At 48.6% G+C, this 19,096-nt stretch overlaps 1 protein-coding gene across 1 annotated transcript; it reads left to right on the top strand.

Annotated features, from left to right (window-relative positions):
- The first annotated feature begins 1,496 nt into the window (after window positions 1-1,496).
- Window positions 1,497-15,528, top strand: LOC128403977 (solute carrier family 22 member 6-B-like). Its single transcript, XM_053369191.1, has 10 exons — window positions 1,497-2,452; window positions 3,702-3,805; window positions 5,173-5,327; window positions 6,300-6,468; window positions 7,665-7,788; window positions 8,346-8,461; window positions 9,336-9,550; window positions 10,477-10,585; window positions 11,479-11,682; window positions 15,275-15,528. The coding sequence occupies exons 1-10, from the start codon at window positions 2,054-2,056 to the stop codon at window positions 15,429-15,431; spliced, it is 1,752 nt and encodes a 583-aa protein (XP_053225166.1). The 5' UTR covers window positions 1,497-2,053; the 3' UTR covers window positions 15,432-15,528.
- Window positions 15,529-19,096: the final 3,568 nt, after the last annotated feature.

Here is a 19,096-nt window from a genome sequence, read left to right on the forward strand (position 1 = left end):
GAAATCCTGTCTGCCAGGATACCTGATAATGGTCACTGGTTGCATTACCTGGGCAGTCTGGCCATTCTTTTGTGATGGCTAATACTTTAGTTCCTGAATTGAGGTCACAGGCTCACCCTATTCATACACAAATACACCCTTAAGACAGGATTTGTAAGCAAAAGACAATGGGGAGGCTTTTCCATTTCCTTCCTTCTTGCAGAGAAATATTTGAGGTCAATTTGGGAGAATCAAAATGGCTTCAGGATTGCTGTCCTGTACTATTTCAGACACGTGGTTTATATACTTATGCATGTGTTTGCCTTGTACATTTCTGAACATTTAATTTATATTTCAGACCTCTTCCTTGCAGTTGTGAGCACTTTTGCAGAGCTGTATAGACACCAAATTAATGCCCGTCAGCACCTCCCATCAAGCACACACCAAGGAAATTATTGGTTGCCCTGTAACTTGAGGGCATGCACCACCCCACATGCACCACCCAGAAAGGATAACTTCATAACCTTTTCCTCTGAAGTAATAGGTTTTTATGAAGGTTTTTTTATGAATGGAAAACCTTGTTTATGAATGAAACTCATGTCAAATGACATAGTAAAACCCAAAAGTGAGCAGTGTTTGGCCCACACCTCACCCCAGCAGCCACCTCCGAAGTCACACAGCCAGGAAACTAGGAAACCCCTCAGCTAGCTGTGAATGTGTTACCAGTTGGAGAGGGTTGCTTGTCCACAGAAGAGGGAACTGTCATTTGCTTATCAAAGAGGGGAATGTGGGTAAGAGCAAGAAGAATAGATCTGGGAGGGAGAAGGAGAGTGGGCGTTTAGATGCCTGGAGAGGGGAATAAAATGTGTCTGAATTTGAATGGCGGTTCAAGACAGGCAATTCACAAAGTATTGTGATTGACAAGTTCCGAAACTATGTACTCATGTGTGCTCCGTTGTCACTAAACACCTCCTCTTTCTTTTTGATGTTTTCATTACATTTTGGGTAGTCTTTCTGACAGGGCTGGGCAGTTTCCTTTCATTTTAGCTGGCTGTCAACTCTGTTTCCTTCCATTGACCAATAGCGGACATTGCAGGGTCTCCCTTGAGAGAGCCCCATTTTTCGTGACATGTGGATGTGTCAAAGGCAGAAGGGTTCACCGTGCAGACTGATACATTCATCGGAGGGTTGGGGATTCATGACGCGCCCTCAGTGGGAAGCACCGCAGACCAAGGGAAGGGTGGAAAAAGTCTTACCAAACACCCAGAGCAGCAAACGATCCCCCCCCCCCGGATCTGCACAGCCCCCATAAATAAAGCTAATCGTTGTGATGTTTTCTTTGATACCAGGAATGCAAATGACTTCAAGGGGAAAAGTTCATATTCCAGGCCTGACTCAGCTCATTCCTTCGCCTGTTACCACCATCTCGCCCAAGTTGGCTGGAAGCGAATGTGCACCCCTCCCTTTTCACTAATACCTCCATTCTTAGGAGATGTGGGTCTAATGGAACCGACTAAGCCGTCTGAAACTCAGCAGGAGCTTAATCAGAAGCACAGAAAAACAAGCCCCTCTCCAGAGCCTTTTCCTCGAGCTCTGGCCTTTTCAGCCTCATTCTACCTTTCGTTCCTGCAGGCAGAGGGGGGAGAGGGAAAGGTGCCCTACTGGTTCCTTCGTAGGAACTGCACATAAGCGGCAGTGCATTTCTGGGTGACCTTGGAGCAGGCTCAAATATGAAATGCACACGCAGGAGGGCAGAGGTCCCGTCTGTTTGCCCATCGGCAGGAGGCATGGGAAGTGTCCTTCTTAACTGTTTCATTCCTTCAGTACAGCTCCGACCACTGCAAAGGAAATCAGCCGTGGAATCATTTTGACAGCCTCCACCGGGCCGGTTCTTGGAGGTTTCCATCTCTACGTTTTAGCAAGTCCCTTTGTGATTTGCACCTCCAGATCGCCAAGCAAACACCTAACGTTTGCAAGTATATATATATTTTTCCTTCCCCTGCTGCCATTGCATCTACATCGGCCAACGTGCCTCGTCCGATTCAGCCGGGCCCGTCTGCGTCTCTGGGCCGCGATGACTTTTGCCCAACTTTTGGATCAGGTTGGCGGCATGGGCCGTTTCCAGGTCCTCAACGTGCTGCTGCTTTGCTTCCCGATGGTCCTCATGGCAGCCCACAACCTCTTGCAGAATTTTACAGCAGCCGTCCCCGGGCACCGCTGCTGCACTGGCATTAACGGCACGTGCGGCGGCAGCAACATCACCGAAGGCGCAGACTGTCGGGATCCCCTGAGAGCCTTCATCCCGACAGACAGCAACCAGGTGCTGCAGAAGTGCCGTCGCTTCGTCACCACCCAGTGGCACTTCCTTGAGCCCAATTCCACGGAGCTGGAGAGGACAGAGGCAGAGCTGGAGCCTTGCCTTGACGGCTGGACCTACGATGGCCAAGTCTTCACGTCGACCATTGTGACAGAGGTAGGGAGGCCTTAGGTGAGGATCAGCAATGCCTCGCCACATTTTTTGGGATTGGATTGGGACTGAAGTGGGATTCTGGATGCTGGATTTGTGTAGATCGGGGGGAACTGGCTGCTAGACTACAGTCCCTGGTCTGGGGTGATGGGAATCACAGTCAGTGCAGAAGTTAAGTGTGTGGGAAGAGGACCTGGGAAACCAGGGTACAAATCCCCACACAGCTGGGTGACCTTCAGCCAGTCACTCTCTCTTAGACTGGCCTACCTCCCAAGGTTGTTGTGTGGAGAAAGCAGAGGGGGGGATACGCATGTTTGGCCCCTTGAGCTCCTTGGTGGAAAGGCGGGATACAAATAATAATTAAATAATCTGGAGGGTCCCCAACAATGATGTAGATGACTTCCTGTAACAAAACTTTGCACAAATAAAGGGAGGGGAGAGATAGGCCACATGTCCACATTCAATATGAAATATGACTATGCCCAAGATTGATTTGTAGGGAGCAATGCTAAATTGTGATTATCTATTTGCAAAAGTTTAGTGATTTAAATAATCCTCCCCCCCCCTGCAAAAAACCCCCCACCCTCTCCTAATCCATCATTCACGAAAGCTCTCTGCAAAGAGTCTCCATATAAATATGGGGGAGTTGGGGGTGTCTATGCTTCAGAAGTGGAGGACCAGCTTTGCAGGGGGGAAATCCCAGGTTCTGTATCTGGGGTCTCCTGCATTTGTCTAAATTCAGCAATTTCCTACTCAACACAATTGCCACAATACAGTGGTACCTTGGGTTAAGAACTTAATTCGCTCTGAAGGTCCGTTCTTAACCTGAAACTGTTCTGAACCTGAGGTACCACTTTAGCTAATGGGGTTTCCCACTGCTGCCGCGCCGCCACCACGCAATTTCTGTTCTCATCCTGAAGCAAAGTTCTTAACCTGAGGTACTATTTCTGGGTTAGCGGAAGCATCTGTAACCTGAAGTGTCTGTAACCCGAGGTACCACTGTTCTTGCCAACGGGATTTAAGGATTAAAGTTTTTGCAGTAAAAACTGCCTCGGCCACCTATGGTTCTAGGAATGCCTTTTGGAACTGCGGAGCTTGAGCACACACCATCTTCTGTGTGAGATGGAAAGTTGGAATAGGAAATGGAGCTTTATAGATACATATCCCAAAGTCAACTTTTCTGCTTCGCGTTTTGGAAAAGCCAAGCAATGGTGATGCTTCTGTGTTAACCGCCCTCCCCCCCTCCCTCCCGCAGTGGGACCTGGTGTGTGACTTTCGGACGCTGCAGCAGATGGCCCAGTCAATCTACATGGCGGGGGTACTGGTGGGTGCGGTCGCATTCGGCGGCCTCTCAGACAAGTAAGGCGTTTCGCGCTTTGAAAGCACGCCGCGAATGCACGTCAAAGCGGTTGGTTCTAGCTGGGCCAAGGAATCCTTTGTTTGTTTGTTTTTAAAAATCATACTAGATTAGTAGAAGCAAAATGGCAAATGGTGGGTTGTGGGGACCGGGGCGCCATCAAAGGGGGGGAATTTCAAGGGAATTTTGTGACAATCCTCAAAAGGATGAGCCAGGATGAAGAGTCTTTGCCTTGGCGCATCCCTTTCATGAAGCTAATCTGGCTGTTTGGGGTGGGGGGGGCATGATGGGCCAAGTCGGCCTGGCCGGGTTGGGAGGGCGGCGCATGTGTGATGTCACGCCACGCCTGCCCCCCCATGTTGGGGTCAACTCAGTGTGTGTGTGTGCAGGGAAGAGGACCACTTTTTTCCTAGCCAGAAACTGACTTTCCCCCAGTCCCAGAGTCTTATCCGGATTACAGTGGTACCTTGGGTTAAGAACTTAATTCGTTCTGAAACTGTTCTTAACCTGAGGTACCACTTTAGCTAATGGGGCCTCCCACTGATGCCGCTGCGCGACTTCTGTTCTCATCCTGAGGTAAAGTTCTTAACCCGAGGTACTACTTCCGGGTTAGCGGAGTCTGTAACCTGAAGCGTCTGTAACCTGAGGTACAGACTGTGGGCTCAGGGCCAGTGAAAGTATCAGACTCTGGGCTCATCTACATTTTCATTTGCCCCGTAATTTCTTCAATTTGTCCCATGATCCTCAAAGGTTTTAGTTTTATCCTGCCACTTTCCTTGGGAAACCCAGGGCGATGGGTGGCAGTGACGTGTAAGGGGCGGCGGGCGGCCAGATGCGGGGCGAGGTCATGTCCTGATTTGCCCTCCCAGGATGCTGGCAGCTACGGTGTGTTCTCTTTCCATTCTCCAGCCATTATGCCTTGGTGCTTCTAGAGTAGCTCTGGGGTGGGAAGCCTTAGGCCCGGGGGACAAATTCTGCCCTCCATTTCTCTCTTTCTGGCCCTCAGGAGCCTCCCCAGGCCACCCCAGCCAGACCATCCTTGAGTGTTTATGCCTGGCTGGAGTGCACCCTCAAACTCTGATACCGCCTCTTGCTTGTCTGTGTTGAGGGGAGAGAGGCGTGTGCAGAAACTGGCCCGTCGTACAAATATAATATTTACATTCCTTGCTCCTCCCACTTTTGCCTCTGGTCCTGCCCACCACAGGCATGTGGCCCCTGGTAGGTTGCACAGAAGGAAATGTGGCCCTCAGGCTGTAAAAGCTCCCCCACTCCTTTTCCAGATCATTCTTCCATTCCCACCGCTTCCAGATTTCACCCACACAGAGACCACCACCCTGTCTATAACAAGACTCGTTCCTCCCCGGTTTAGGTTTGGCCGGAAAGCTTTGTTGATCTGGTCCTGTCTCCAAATGGCTGTTTCGGGGTCCTGCGCTGCTTTCGCCCCCAGCTTCACAGCTTACTGCATCTTCCGCTTCCTGTCAGGAATGGCTCTCTCAGGCATTGGGCTGAACTGCGTGTCGCTGTGTAAGTAAGTTTCCTCTGGTGACTGGTTCCAAGGCTTAAAACATTAGCTAAGCACGCTGCAAATCTGACCTGAGGCCTCTGGGCATGTGCAAAGGGCATTGTTCTCCCATTAATCACAGGCAGTCATAGCCACCAAAGACAACCAGTTACAGATGAGAGAGAGTTTGATTCTTGGAATCTCTTTTTTCAGTTGTTGTTTTTCTGAGAAAATGGCCGCCTACGCACACTGGTGAATTTTCATGAGGATAAAAATGAGAACCCGAGAGAAACGCCAATCATCATTGACAGATACACTCATCCCTCATTACCAATGGGGTAAAATGAGTGATGACTACTTCCCAGCCTTGTGATCTGGGTTCAGGTCTGATTTGTGCACACACAGCCTGAGGCACTATGTTGTGTTGTAGTGAGTGTTGCACAGAATAAGGGATATCTGGGTTTAAATCTCCACTCATTTAGAGCATACGATATCGGACTAACAAAACCTGTTCTTCATTATTTACATGTGTGAATTCAAATCATGGGATTAAACTGCCAAAATATTTAGAAGTGATAAATCTACCTAAATATAGCAGTGCCTTACCGTTAGCTAGGTTTGTGTTTTAACTTCTCCACTGCTGCAAATAAGGTTTTCTGGTGTTCCTTTTGATGTACATTTATGTCCCAGAGGAACTGGAGAAGTTCAATCTGTCCCAGATGTTTTATACGGTGGTTTTTTATATAAAAAGGGGGGGAGAGGTACTCACCATGAAATTGTTACAGTAAGTACCACACTTTTAACATGGGGAGGGGGGCAGAAGGTGCCAGTACTGTGTAACCTTGAGTACTTCCAGGAAAAAAGTACTGGTTTTATATTTTCTGTTTGACACAGATTTTATGTCAAAGTTCTTGTTAGAAACCCCAGAATCAGTTAGGTGGGTGTTCACTCCTTTGAACATTGCTAGACGGCAACATGGGGTTTTCCTCTTCCAGCGGTAGAGTGGACCCCAATGCATGCCCGGGCCACCATCAGCATGGTGACTGGATACAGCTACAGCGTCGGGCAGTTCATCCTCGCCGGAATAGCTTATGCCATCCGCGACTGGCGCTGGCTCCAACTGGCCGTCTCCTTCCCTTATTTCGCCTTCTTCCTGTACGGCTGGTAGGTGGCGCTGTGGCCCTGCTCTCTTGTCTGCTGTGAGCGGCAGTGGTGGGAGTTCCTGGCCCAAAACGTTGACATTAATTGTGTGGGGAGGCTGGGAACTGGTGGGTGAAGGCAAGGAAAGCTGAGGTTGTGGGAAAGGAGCTGGGGAGGAAGGAGGGAGCTGCGAAGGAGGACATCGGTCATTTGAGGAGCAGGGGGAGTGTCACAAGGAAGCTTCTGGAAGGGCAGACTGGACAAGCAAGGAGGAAAAAAGGGGATGTCTCTTCTCCTCTCTCGCAGTCCCCATTTAAGCATGCCACTTTAAAGAAAAAGATATAGGGCTTATCCACGCTTTCCAGGAACAACCCACGCTTTAAAGCTCTGTGTCCGGGCACCCTCTTTCTTTCTCTCCGAAGCTTTTCCCACAAAAAACCCAACTCTTTAAAGCTGAATAAGAGCAAACAGCGATCTGCAGAAAACCCGGACTGCCATTTGCTCTGATTCAGCTTTAAAGAGCAGGTCCTGTGTTTGCATCATTGACAAACAGCAGTTCAACAGTAAAAGCTTCCCCAGCACATTTTCAGAGGGAAGCTTCAACTGTTGGTTTCCTGCCTTTCTTACAGCCAAGCGTGCTAACTCAGGAGGGTGATTGGTGCGGCTGACATCGCGTGTGATGCTGTGATGTCACGAGTCGCATCCGGGCATCATGCGCGATGTTGTGATGCTGCATGTGATGCCCAGACGTCTGACATGACACCAAGACACAATGCCATCGTGCACAATGTCTGGGCGGCTCCTCTGCCACCGCCTCCTGCCACTGCCATGAGCTGGGGCTGCTCCCCCACCATGGAAGGGGGAGGGGAGGGGGAGGAGCCGCCGTATCCCAGACAAACATTGTGGGGACTCTGTCCCCCGCTAACAAATATTGGGGTGGGGATTCAAAGGGGTTCAACCTCTAGGAGTTGGCGCCCTGCTTACAGCCATTGGAGGCACAGAAGTATAAACCCTAAAAGGGGGGGAAAGCTAGCTGAACCTAGGGAGGGGCTTGTTGGAGGAGGAGATGTTGGGGTGCAGGGCAGAGCTGTTAAACAAATACCCAAGGGCTCCTTCTGTAGAGCAGGATGGGCATTACCTAGGGGTTGTATATACCTGCTTTCACCTCACCGTGTCCCTGTTCCCCCACCTTCCTGCCTCTCTGTTTTTCTCTTGCCCAGGTGGTTTACAGAGTCTGCCCGGTGGTATGCCACAGCTGGCAAACTGGACCAGGCACTCAAGGAGCTGCAAAAAGTGGCACGGATAAATGGGCAGAAGGAGCAAGGGCAGAAGCTCAGCCTCGAGGTAGCGAGAGAAAGAAATGTTCCTTTTCTTCCTGGTTTACGTTCCTAAGCCTTTAGCATCTGCACAACAGGTAGAGATTCAGCAGTGCCAGCTGCCCCCCCCCCAAAACACACACACAAAAACACACCTCTCTGCTGTTTAAAAAAAAATCAGCACCAGTTGAATATCTGCCTGCCAAACATCTACAGGGAACAGGAGCCTGCCTGGGAGTGCAGGTGGGGAATGGTAGCAACCTTAGGAAGAATATGAGGTGGACCAGCCATCCAAGAAATGGCCGTGCATATTTTGCAGCAGTCTTGATTCCGCAGTCAGGATACACTAATTCTGCAATCGGGGTGCAAATTGTGGATTCGCCTGTTTGGCCTCCACCCTCACTAGCCTGCTGATCTGTAAGGCTGAACCGGAAAAGGTTGAGGATTGAATGTGGAACTATGGTCCTTCCCCTTAAACATTAAGTAAGTTTCCAGGCATCTCGTGATTCCATCCCTAAATGTGCGGAATTTGGCCGGAGACCACAGCAGGCGGCAGGCAACCCCTTGCTTGTCTTTTTCTTGCAGGTCTTGAAAGCCAGCCTACAGAAAGAGGCGCCCTCCGCCAAGTCCAACTTCACGGCAGCTGACTTGGTGCGATCGCCTGTGGTGCGACGGGTAACGTGCTGCCTTTGCTTCGTCTGGTAAGTTTGAGGTGGAAGCAGCTGGTGGGGAAGGCAAGAGAGGGAATGAAAGAAGCGGAAGAAGAAAAGCTAGATCGTTTTCTTGGCTCAGTATTGGGGGGGAATAGCTCAGTTGGTTAGAGCAGGGGTGTAGAGTGGGGGGCTGGGGGGCCATGCCCCCGGGTGCTTTTTTGAGAGGGGGTGCAACCAGCCCCCCCACAGGCTCCTTCCCAGACTAACCTACCTCACAGGGTTGTTGTGAGGGACTAAATGAGAGGAGAAGCCACACGTGCCACCTTGAGCTCTGTGGAGAAAATGTTGGGATAAACAGTGGTACCTTGGTTTTCGAATGTAATCCTTTCCTGAAGACCGTTCAGCTTCGGAAACATTCAAAAACTGAGGCACAAAGGGAGAATTTCAATTTCAATGGAGAAAATTGAAAAACACGCAGTGGAAGCCAATTTGTCTTCTGAGGTGCATTTGAATACGGAAGAATTTACTTTCAGGTTTTTGGCGTTTGAAAACCGAAACGTTCGGCTTCTGAGACACTCAAAAACGGAGGTACCACTGTAAATGGAACGATAGGTGGTTGGTTGTAAGTCATTTGGGGTTGGAAGGCGACTAACAAATTTAATAAATAATGGTGCATAAAGAATAATGATGGAAAACAGAGTCCAAAAACATCTGGGGGATCAAAGGTTGAAGAGCATTGAGCTAACTCAGTATCTACACTGACAGGCAGCGGATTTCACCTGGTTTCTGATGGGGCTGTCCCTCTGTTCTACCTGGAAATGCTGGAGATTGAACCTGAGATTTTCTTTACGCAAAGCAAATGTTCTGCCCCTGAGCCACAACCCTCGGCTTATTTGTGTGTTTTCCCTGTATCCGCCACCAGGTTCTCCACCAGCTTCGCCTACTATGGGTTGGCTATGGACCTGCAGAACTTTGGGGTCAGCGTCTACCTCATCCAGGTGATCTTTGGGGCTGTCGATATCCCAGCCAAACTCATTGCCTTCCTTGTGATTTGCTACTTTGGCCGCAGGATCACCCAGGCATTGACTCTCATCCTAGCAGGCCTGTCCATTGCTGGAAACATCTTTGTCCCCCAAGGTGAGACTCCAGATAAACCACAGTTTAGGGGCTCCTCCAGACCATTGAGCGTTTGTTCTGCTTGCACAAAGTTTATGCGGAGGTTGGATTTATTGAGCACTTGCTCCAATTCGTTTCCTGGGAGGTTATACATTGACAACGAATGTTCATCCTGCTTTGTTTGCAGGGTTTTTCATGCATCTTCCTGTTAGTCACTATTCCACACCATACTTTTCAATGTACGTCCCCATCACTTTCCAAACTGCAAACAGTCTGTTTCTTATTTATTTGCTTTATGCATTAAATTTATATCCCATGGCTCTTCCTCTAAGAAGATCCCACGGCATCTTATTTTTTCAAGTGGGTAATAATAATAATAATAATAATAATAATAATAATAATAATAATAATAATTTTATTATTTGTACCCCACCCATCTGAATGGGCTGACCCAGCCACTCTGGGCAGCTTCCAACATATATAAAGACATAAGTATGCTGCACTAGGGATACAGAATGATTTCATCCACTTTATTTATTTATCCACCTATTTATTTATTCAACGTCCACTCTACCCTTCTTCTTCCTAAAGCAGCCCAGGGTGGCAAACCACCAAGCAGCACCACCTTCAGGCTGCCACCCTTGTTATTGGCTGAGTTGCAGGTGAGACACAGAATGTTCACAAATGCTCTAATGGTTCTGAGGCGAAGACTGCTGGTGACACATTGACGAACTGCGAAAGGTCATTTGGCTGGAGACAGAGGGAGAAAACCTTATCTTAAGACTGAGGTGGTGGGGGCGGGAAATGTATGCCAAATGCAAAGTGGAAGAGGAAGTCAAATAATGGCGAGAAACCAAAGGTCGAAACGGTAACAGAATTTGTCGGGGGGCTGGAGGGCTCTGAACAATAGTTGTTTGCAAAATCATTCGAGTTGATCTTCTCCCCAGATATGCAGATCCTGCGCACTGTCTTTGCCGTCTTTGGGAAAGGGTGCTTGGCAGCCTCTTTCAACTGTGTCTTCTTATACACGGGAGAGCTTTACCCCACGGTGATCAGGTACCTCAGACTTAGCGGAAGCTCTTAACTGTGGGCCATTTTATATGGGCGGTTATCCTGGAATACCGTCAGAACCAGGCCGGGGCTCTGATCAGAGCGAGCCCCATCTTGCGGACCCGGAAATGCTGTTTTCGGCGCAAGATATCAGCCCAAAGTCATGTGAGAGCGAGGCACCCAAAATGGCCGCCGCACTCTTGTGGGATGTAGGGAAATGAGATGTCCCAGCTTTTCCAGGGCAGTTGATGGGTATACAATGCTGCCCACTGCTATTCCTTTTACTTTCTAAAGTGGCTTCTGTGGCCTGAGCGCACACGGTTGCGGAAGCCCCGTAGACCCAAGCTATTTAAGGCAGGCCAATCTTTTAAAACAGGCAGGTGGAGCCATCCTTCAAGTAACCTGGCTGCCATGGAGGCTGATCCATTCGGGTGAATGGGGCGCTGCCCTGCCAATCTCAGTCTGCCATATGCCAGCCGCCTTCCACCAGTCTTCATATTCCCAGCCACCCCAGGGATTGGCACTGCCTGGTAGCTTCCTCCTCCTCAATCTCAATCTCAGTATTGCTCCATGTAGAACTCAGCAGGGAGGAAGAGGAGAGCAAAACCAGAATGAGTCGCCCCTGCCTGTCGTTGGCTCTGGCTCCCCCTAGTGTTGGGCTCCCTGCCTTTTGCCCTACCAGTCCCAATGAGCACCAGGCACCAATTTATTTAGGCCAGCAATAGGGAGCCTGTGGCCCTACAGACATTGCTAGACTGCAACTCCCATCATCCTGGGCCATTGGCCATGCTGGCTGGGTCTGATGGGAGTTGAAGTCTGGGGTCATCTGTGGGGGCAGCACAGGTTTCCCAGGCTTAAGGCTTTCCCCCTTTGTCAACTTTCTGTCCATTGCATGGCAGGCAGACCGGGATGGGGTTTGGGAACACCATTGCTCGTGTCGGCGGGATCGTGGCTCCCTTGGTGAGGATGACGGGCGAGTATTCCCCATCTCTCCCCCTTCTGATCTATGGGGCAGCTCCCATCATCTCTGGCATTGCCGCCTGCTTCCTTCCAGAGACCCTGAACATGCCACTGCCTGATACCATTGAAGACGTGGAGAACCAGTAAGTAGATCTGCCTTCTCCCCTCCTCATTCCTTAACCACATTTGTTTGCTTATCAGCACCAACCCCTGGTACCTGCCACTGTTTGGGAATTCTGAGAGACCAAAAAGACTTCACAACAGTGCAGTTTTAAAATCAGTGGCTAAAATTGGCACAGTTTTGAAAGGTTCAGTTTGCCTCAGCTCAGAAAGGGTATTGGAGAGTTGGAAAAGTGATGGGAATTGGTAAGGGGACATATTCATTCTATATACAGTGGTACCTTGGGTTACATACACTTCAGGTTACATACGCTTCAGGTTACAGACTCCGCTAACCCAGAAATAGTACCTCGGGTTAAGAACTTTGCTTCAGGATGAGAATAGAAATTGTGCTCCAGTGGCGCGGTGGCAGCGGGAGGCCCCATTAGCTAAAGTGGTGCTTCAGGTTAAGAACAGTTTCGGGTTAAGAACTGACCTCCGGAACGAATTAAGTACTTAACCTGAGGTACCACTGTAATTAACAAAGAAAAAATGGCTGTGAGCCTGTCTTCCAAAGTGCAGGGCTTGCACACAGAAAGCCCCAGGAGTTGAGTTTAAATTCTTATTCTCTGGGGGGCATCTGGTTGGCCACTGTGAGAACAGGTTGCTGGACTAGATGAATCCTTGACCTAATGCAGAAGGTTCTTCTTAGGCTCTTATTCCATGTTGACTCAAAATGGCACCAAGCTGTATCCAAACATAGACAGAAACCTGCTCCTTGGTCTTTGCTTATGATAATCTTAAGGTGTTCAAATATGTAGCCAACATAAAGTAGATGTATTCATTACATGTATCCAAGAGCTTTCATCCAATGACCCCAAGTTGGCATAACTGCCCCCCCCCCTTTTATTCACACAACAACCCTATCAGGTAGGCTAGGCTAAGAGTGATTGGCACAAGGTCACCCAATGAGCTTCATGGCCAAGTGGCAATGTGAGCCCTGGTCTCCCAGGTCCTAGTTGGACACTCTAACCACTGCACCACACTGCCTTCCTTCCATTTAGTAAGCCATAAGTGCCTGGGACAAGGTCTATGTTGGGGGAGAAGTGACTTGCACCAAGGAAAACACAACATTCCTGCATTTTACCTAAAATAGTCAAAGGGCATGTGAAGGTAATTATGCTAGCAACATTTATAGAGCTATTATAATACAAACAGAAGAGATTGTGCCTTTTCATGTCATGATTCATACACAGGAATTGTCATCATTTCGGCTACCCCCTCTCTTAATTCAAAACATGGAATGGACATCATTTGGCTTGTCAATGTATGCCAATCGTAACTGCATAAATTATCTGCCTATATCATGCAGATCACCCACAAAGTGTGCAGATAATCAACTTACACAGATGAGGCTGGCTTATGACGCAAAGAAGCTGAATTTGCTGTTGCCATTGTCACATGGTAGACATGATATTAAACTCCCACAAAAAGGCCCAGGGATAGGTTCCCACAGTTTAGGGACCAAGAGCTGCTGCCCTTAGCACCAGATTTGGCAGTCAGATAAATCGGGTTTGTTTGCTTTAAAACATCTTTTTACCATGCAGTTTTGCATGTCATTTCCATTAAGATACAAATTTATATGCATGCTGTACAGAAGTACCGGTATATGCATTTCGGTACGCATTGCCTAGCAGAGGAACAGCATTGCAAAATTCAGAAAAGTGTGCATTTCGAAAGATGGCTGTGGGTTGATTTGCATCTTGTTTTTCGAAAGGTAAATTCCCCTTTAAGTGCAAACGGAATCGAATTTCTACCCAACGCTACAGGGAGGTCATCTAATCCAACCCCACTGTGACTCTTATCTTCTGTTTAAAATTGCTTTGAGCAATTTGGCGTGAAGGTAAAGTCTGCATTCAGGTCCTGGATTACCTCCGTTAATTTGCAGGGACAAATGATTAACTCAAGGTGCCTAAAAATGGAATAACCTTGGACCCAACGGAAATTTCCTCCGCAGGTCCGCTCCTGCAAATTTGGGGGAATGGCTGCATATTCCTGAGAGAGAAGCGATGCTTGCTTTTTCTTTTCTTTGCTGATCAGCATCTTGACATTTGAATCCAAGGGTGCGGCAGAACAGTCGCCAGCTCCTCCGCTAGCTGAAAGACTAGCTTGTGAGGGGAAGCAGTCCAGTTGTCGGCTGCACATACCCCTTAACCAAAAAAAATACCCCAGATCAGTACAGAACTCAAGGAAAGCTTTTCTTTTTCTTTTTTATTAATTTATTTAACATGATTCTTACAAAATATAAGCAAAATATTGCAAATACATACATATATATTTCAGATAAGTACACATATATAAAAAAAGAACAAAAGAGGGGGGGAAGAAGAAAATGAAAAAAGAAGAAAAAATAGAGAGAGAAAAGAAGAAAAGTTGGAAGAATTTCTTCCAAATTTATTCTACAAATATCTCAATATGAAAATATTAGTAAAATTTCATTGACTGATTTGTGTGAGATTGTATGGGAATAATACAGAATAACAGATACAATCTTCCTTAAAATGTATATAGGAAGTGCAGTGCAAGCGATGGAAGTCAATCAAGGAAAGCTTTTCAACACATCACCTGGCATGTTCATGGAAATCACATGGGGGGGAGTGCTGCTGTACTGCTTGGGGGCTTTCCACGGGGGCATCTGACTGACCACTGTGAGACTAATGGGCCTTTGGCCTGATACTGCAGGAATCTTCTTACATTCTTATGGCAGAACAACCTCCCTTGAGCAAACAGCATCTCCAGCTGAAGTCAGCTTGGATTACACGGACAAGAGGGTTCTGTGTGCCTGTTAAAACATCCCCTGTCTTCCGAAATACTTTTTTTAAAAAAACGGAAACACAAGCCTGGAGTTCAGAGGCCTTTAGTATCAAATCCAGTAGGACCATGTGGGGGAACGAAGGTTAAACCAGCTAAGGCACACCTGCTCTAAAGACCCATCCGGGCCTTCTAATCCAGGGGGAGGGCCAGGGGGGCCGTAGCCCCAGGCGCATGGTTTTGAAGGGGTACGAGGCAGGCGCCCCCATGCAGGGATCCCCACCCTGCCTGCCGCCGGAGGACTCTGGACCCTGGAGCCTAGCCTTCCCGCTGTGTCCCAAGTCTCCTTGCCAAGGGCCAGCCGGCCAGGCTCCCCTCTGCAGAGGCAGACAGACTAATAATAATAATAATAATAATAATAATAATAATAAAATTAATTTATACCCCACCCATCTGACTGGGTTTCCCCAGCCACTCTGGGCAGCTTCCAACCGAATATTAAAAACAATACAGTGTCAGACATTAAAAACTTCCCTAAACAGGGCCGCCTTCAGTTGTGGTACAGGTGGAACAGCTAAGCCCCCTGAACCTTCGATGTCCTGAGCAGCAGCCCTGCAGCAGCAGTGAAACATTAGCTGGCTTGGCGGGTTTTCATCACCCTCCATCCCCAGCCCCTCATTTTCTTATTGAGCTGAGCTGGGGAGGAGTCAGTTTGTAAGATTACCTGGACCTAAGCAGGAGGATTTGCAGGAACCCATAATATTCCCTCAATCCTCTCTCTCTCTCCCCATCCCCATCCAGCTTCATTATTTTGTCTTCTTCTAGGAACTTGGAGCAGCAGAAAGGCGACGAGGGCTGCAAAGGAACCCCTTCCCATCAGGACGACATTTTCCTGGACATGAGAATGTTTAAAGATCCCAGGCCACTTGAAAACACAGGAAAAGGAGATGGGGGAGCCGTTGACCCAGCCAAAAGCAGCTGAGCATCAAAGGTGTAGCCCCACGGGCAGCAGGGCCTCCACTGCCTGCAATGTACCACCTTCAACAATAAAAAACCCTCAGTGCCTTCTTCCACCAGCATAGCAAAGTCAAGGCATTCTGTTAATCGTAATAGGCTAGGACACCATTCTAGCCTGGCTGACATGTCCAAGTGTGAAAAACTCACAGCTGGGGACCTGCAAAAAAGCGGGGGAGGGGGAATCCTCATCTCCTTAAAGGGCTTCTTGTGTTTGAGGATCTGACCCGCCATGGCCCTCCACCCTGCAAGGACACTTTAAGGTGGAAGGGGCTTAAGCTAGTCTCTGCTGCAGGGACCCACCAAATTTCGTTTCTCCAGTTTACCAGTTCAGTTCCTAGCATGTCTACAACATTTTGGTGTTTTTTAAAAAGTCCTCCTGAAAATTCAACAGCATTTTAGTGCACTCCTAAAGAAAGATGGAAAGAGCTGTCAATTTTGGTTCTACATATGCTTTTTTTTTACAATTGTTTACTTGGAAAACTGCAAGGCAAATTTCGTATGAGGGTGAATTTTAACAGATAGCTGTGTTCTGGTTCACGCATGGGTTTCAGACAGTGCAGATTTGATAGATTCAGCTTCAGATGAGAACTGAATCTAATTTCTCCCCGATCCTAATGCAATATCCCCTAATAGAACGCACTGTTGATGTTATACTAGGGACACAAATACATGCATTTTAAGGCATGATTTTCCTAGTTATATGCATTTTGGGGGAGGGGAGGTACCCTGTGCTTTGGGTTGCATATTGTTTCAGAATGTGCAGATGAGGTTGGTTCAAATTAAGGTGCAAGTGGAGGTTGCAGGTGCCATCAGATCAACACTTTAAAGCAATGAGCTCTCCCTACTTGGGCAGAGGAAGCCAGTAGGTGAGGAGGAGCAAGGGAAAGAGGGCAGCAAATAAGGCCAGAGGGAAAAACCAGCCATGGCCAGATCCAGTGGGTCATTCACCATCCCTGCCTTATCATGTGGGTTTTCTTGGGAGGTGAGGCTCAGCAAAACAACAGGACTTATTTGGAAGCCATCAAAGCAATGCAACAGCACACAGAGCGCCAACTCTCAATTATTGTCAGGTTAGGGTGGAATAGTGTCCAGTTTTTACTTTGGGGTCAAACAAGGACTTTCAGCAGGGTGCTCATTTCTGCCGGGAAATACTTGAACTATACAAACATACTCACAGTCCTGTGGAGTGCCATTGGTTCCCCATGCCTGCTCCCAGTGGCAGCTGGTGCCCATTGCACCCAGCAGAAAGCAAGGAGGGCAAAATAGGCGGAGCCAGAGTCAATGACAGCTGGAGCCACAGCCAATGGCAGGCAGAGCTAAGGAGCTCTTGTTTCTGCCCCATTAGGGACAGAGGAAGAATTCAATTCAGTATGCATTCAAAGCCAAATCTATCCAACTTGCCTTTTCTGAAAGCACGTGTGAACCGAAACAGAGCTATCCTTCAAAATTCACACTTTTCCCAATTTCGGGTTACAGATTTCCAACCTTTTTTTTTTAATGCACATTTTAAGGGAAAGCATGCATTTAAAAAAATAAAGAAATTTGTAAAAAAAAGACACAAAAGACACAAAAATGCATTGCGTTAGGGGAAATTGCTTGCAAAAATGTGTACATTCACCAAAACTGCATATGAAAATGTGTTTATTAGGAGAAATTCGTACTAAAAATGCTGGTGAATTTTCACAGGGAATTTTCTTTAATCAATAAATTTCAAATCGTTGCAAAATTTGGGGAACTGGATTTAAGAATGAGAAACTGGGAGAACTGGAATCGTTCCATCCCTCGTCCCCATCCTCCGCCTGCCTCCTGAGCTCTGCAAGACGGCTGCCCCTTTGGCTGCTTGTAAGTAAAAAAGGCAGGCAGGTGGGGGCTGGCGGAGGGCAGACTCAGAAGCAGCGTCCAGATGGAAATAAGTAAGAAAATGTCCTGGAAAATCAGGACATATGGCAGCCCATATTGGCAGTGTCATTTTTGCCAATTTCCCATTAAAATAGCTCAAAAAGCACACACCATCTTCCCACCCCGTCACTACTCTCACCCTACTGCAGCCTCAGCTTCCACATGGGGCTTCTCCTGCCCGTATTGCAGCTAGTGGCTCTGCTGAGGTCTGGTCGGCTGTAGAGGCAGCTCCTGGTTCCAGCCTAAAAATCGCCTCCTCCGTTTCTCCAGACACATTTGGCGGAAAGCTTCAGAGACAGGCTTCAGCGGGGGGCGTGAAGGGCTGGAGAAGAGAAAAGGGAAAGGAGGGGCGTGGGGAAAGGGGGGCGCGGAGCTCCTCGTGATGGCTTCAACAACTTTTGTGTCCATATTTACACTTTTTGAAATATGGCAACCCTAGCTTAGAATGACATCGCAACTCTGTGCAGCCTGTCAAATCTGACTTGATAATGACATCACTGAGAGCGAGTGAGGGCAATGGCAAGCGAAGACAGTGACAACAACAAAAAACACACGACTCAGTTCCCCCAAAATGTTAAGAAATTGTCAAAAAGGAGAGGCACCCCCCGCACCCGGCAAGATGGCTTAAAAATATGGCTTAAAAGATTGACGAACTTTCAGACTCGGCCCACATCCTGACGGATTGCTCATTCAGCAGAGCATCAGCCTCTTAATCTCAGGGTTGTGAGTTTGAGCCCCACACTGGGCAAAAGAGTCCTTAATTGCAGGGGGTCAGACTAGATGAACCAGGGTGGCCCCCTCCAACTCTACAATTCTATGATTCAACTCTCCTCCAAGGAGCTCGAGGTGAAATAAATGGGGGGGGGTGTTCCTTTTTATAATCGCAGCAGGCATATGAGGGAGGCAAAAATAATGTGTTACAATGGGCAAAAATAATGTGTTACTTCCCAGCCAGGCAGAAACCAGGAGGTTGTGCAGACCCCTCTTCTTTCCCCATCCAGGCAAGCAGACGCACGGTCAGACTTGAAGGACACATCCTGGCAAGCAAAAGCCCTGAAGGAGGGCCAGCGAGAGGGCGTGGCCTGGGAGGAGTCCCAAGGGCTGGGCAGAGAACTCCTGGGGGCCACATCTGACCTCTGGCCTCGAGGGCCCACAGCCCTGCTCAGGGTTGGAGGAAGGGGGGCGGTGGGGGCGGGCCGCCCCACGTGTCACCACTGAGGGAGGTGATAAAATGCTGGGCAGCACTCACCGTGGGGCCTGCAGCGCGCCTGAGCCACGCGTCTCTCCTGGGAGTGACGCGGTGGCTTGGGTGCCCACAGGCTCCCCGTTGCCCCAAACGGTCCGCCCACTGCTTCCCCCTCAACTGTAGGGCGGAGCATCCTGCCCCAGCTCGCCCCGCCCCCAAGGGCGGCTGGCCCCACCCATAGGTGCAGGGCATGTGTGCTGCCCCAGGTGCCCGATCGGCTTGCTCCACCGCTAGCCCTGCTCTAGACGATGACTGGAAATGGTGAACATGGTTCATTGGACAGGGCAGTCTTGCCCTGAAGCACACATTGCAAAGCAGCATTAAATGTACAGTGGTACCTCGGGTTACAGACGCTTCAGGTTACATACGCTTCAGGTTACAGACTCCGCTAACCCAGAAATAGTACCTTGGGTTAAGAACTTTGCTTCAGGATGAGAACAGAAATCGTGCTCCGACGGTGCGGCAGCAGCGGGAGGCCCTACTAG

The sequence above is a fragment of the Podarcis raffonei genome, chromosome 16 (genome assembly GCF_027172205.1).
Source record: "Podarcis raffonei isolate rPodRaf1 chromosome 16, rPodRaf1.pri, whole genome shotgun sequence".
Classification (NCBI taxonomy): Eukaryota; Metazoa; Chordata; class Lepidosauria; order Squamata; family Lacertidae; genus Podarcis; species Podarcis raffonei.

Bases quoted from the DNA above. Each gene is read 5' to 3' on its own strand.
- LOC128403977 (XM_053369191.1), top strand. From the start codon at position 2,054: ATGACTTTTGCCCAACTTTTGGATCAGGTTGGCGGCATGGGCCGTTTC. The intron at 5,328-6,299 runs GTAAGTAAGTTT...TTCCTCTTCCAG, and splicing joins GCTGAACTGCGTGTCGCTGT to CGGTAGAGTGGACCCCAATG. The intron at 10,586-11,478 runs GTACCTCAGACT...ATTGCATGGCAG, and splicing joins CTTTACCCCACGGTGATCAG to GCAGACCGGGATGGGGTTTG.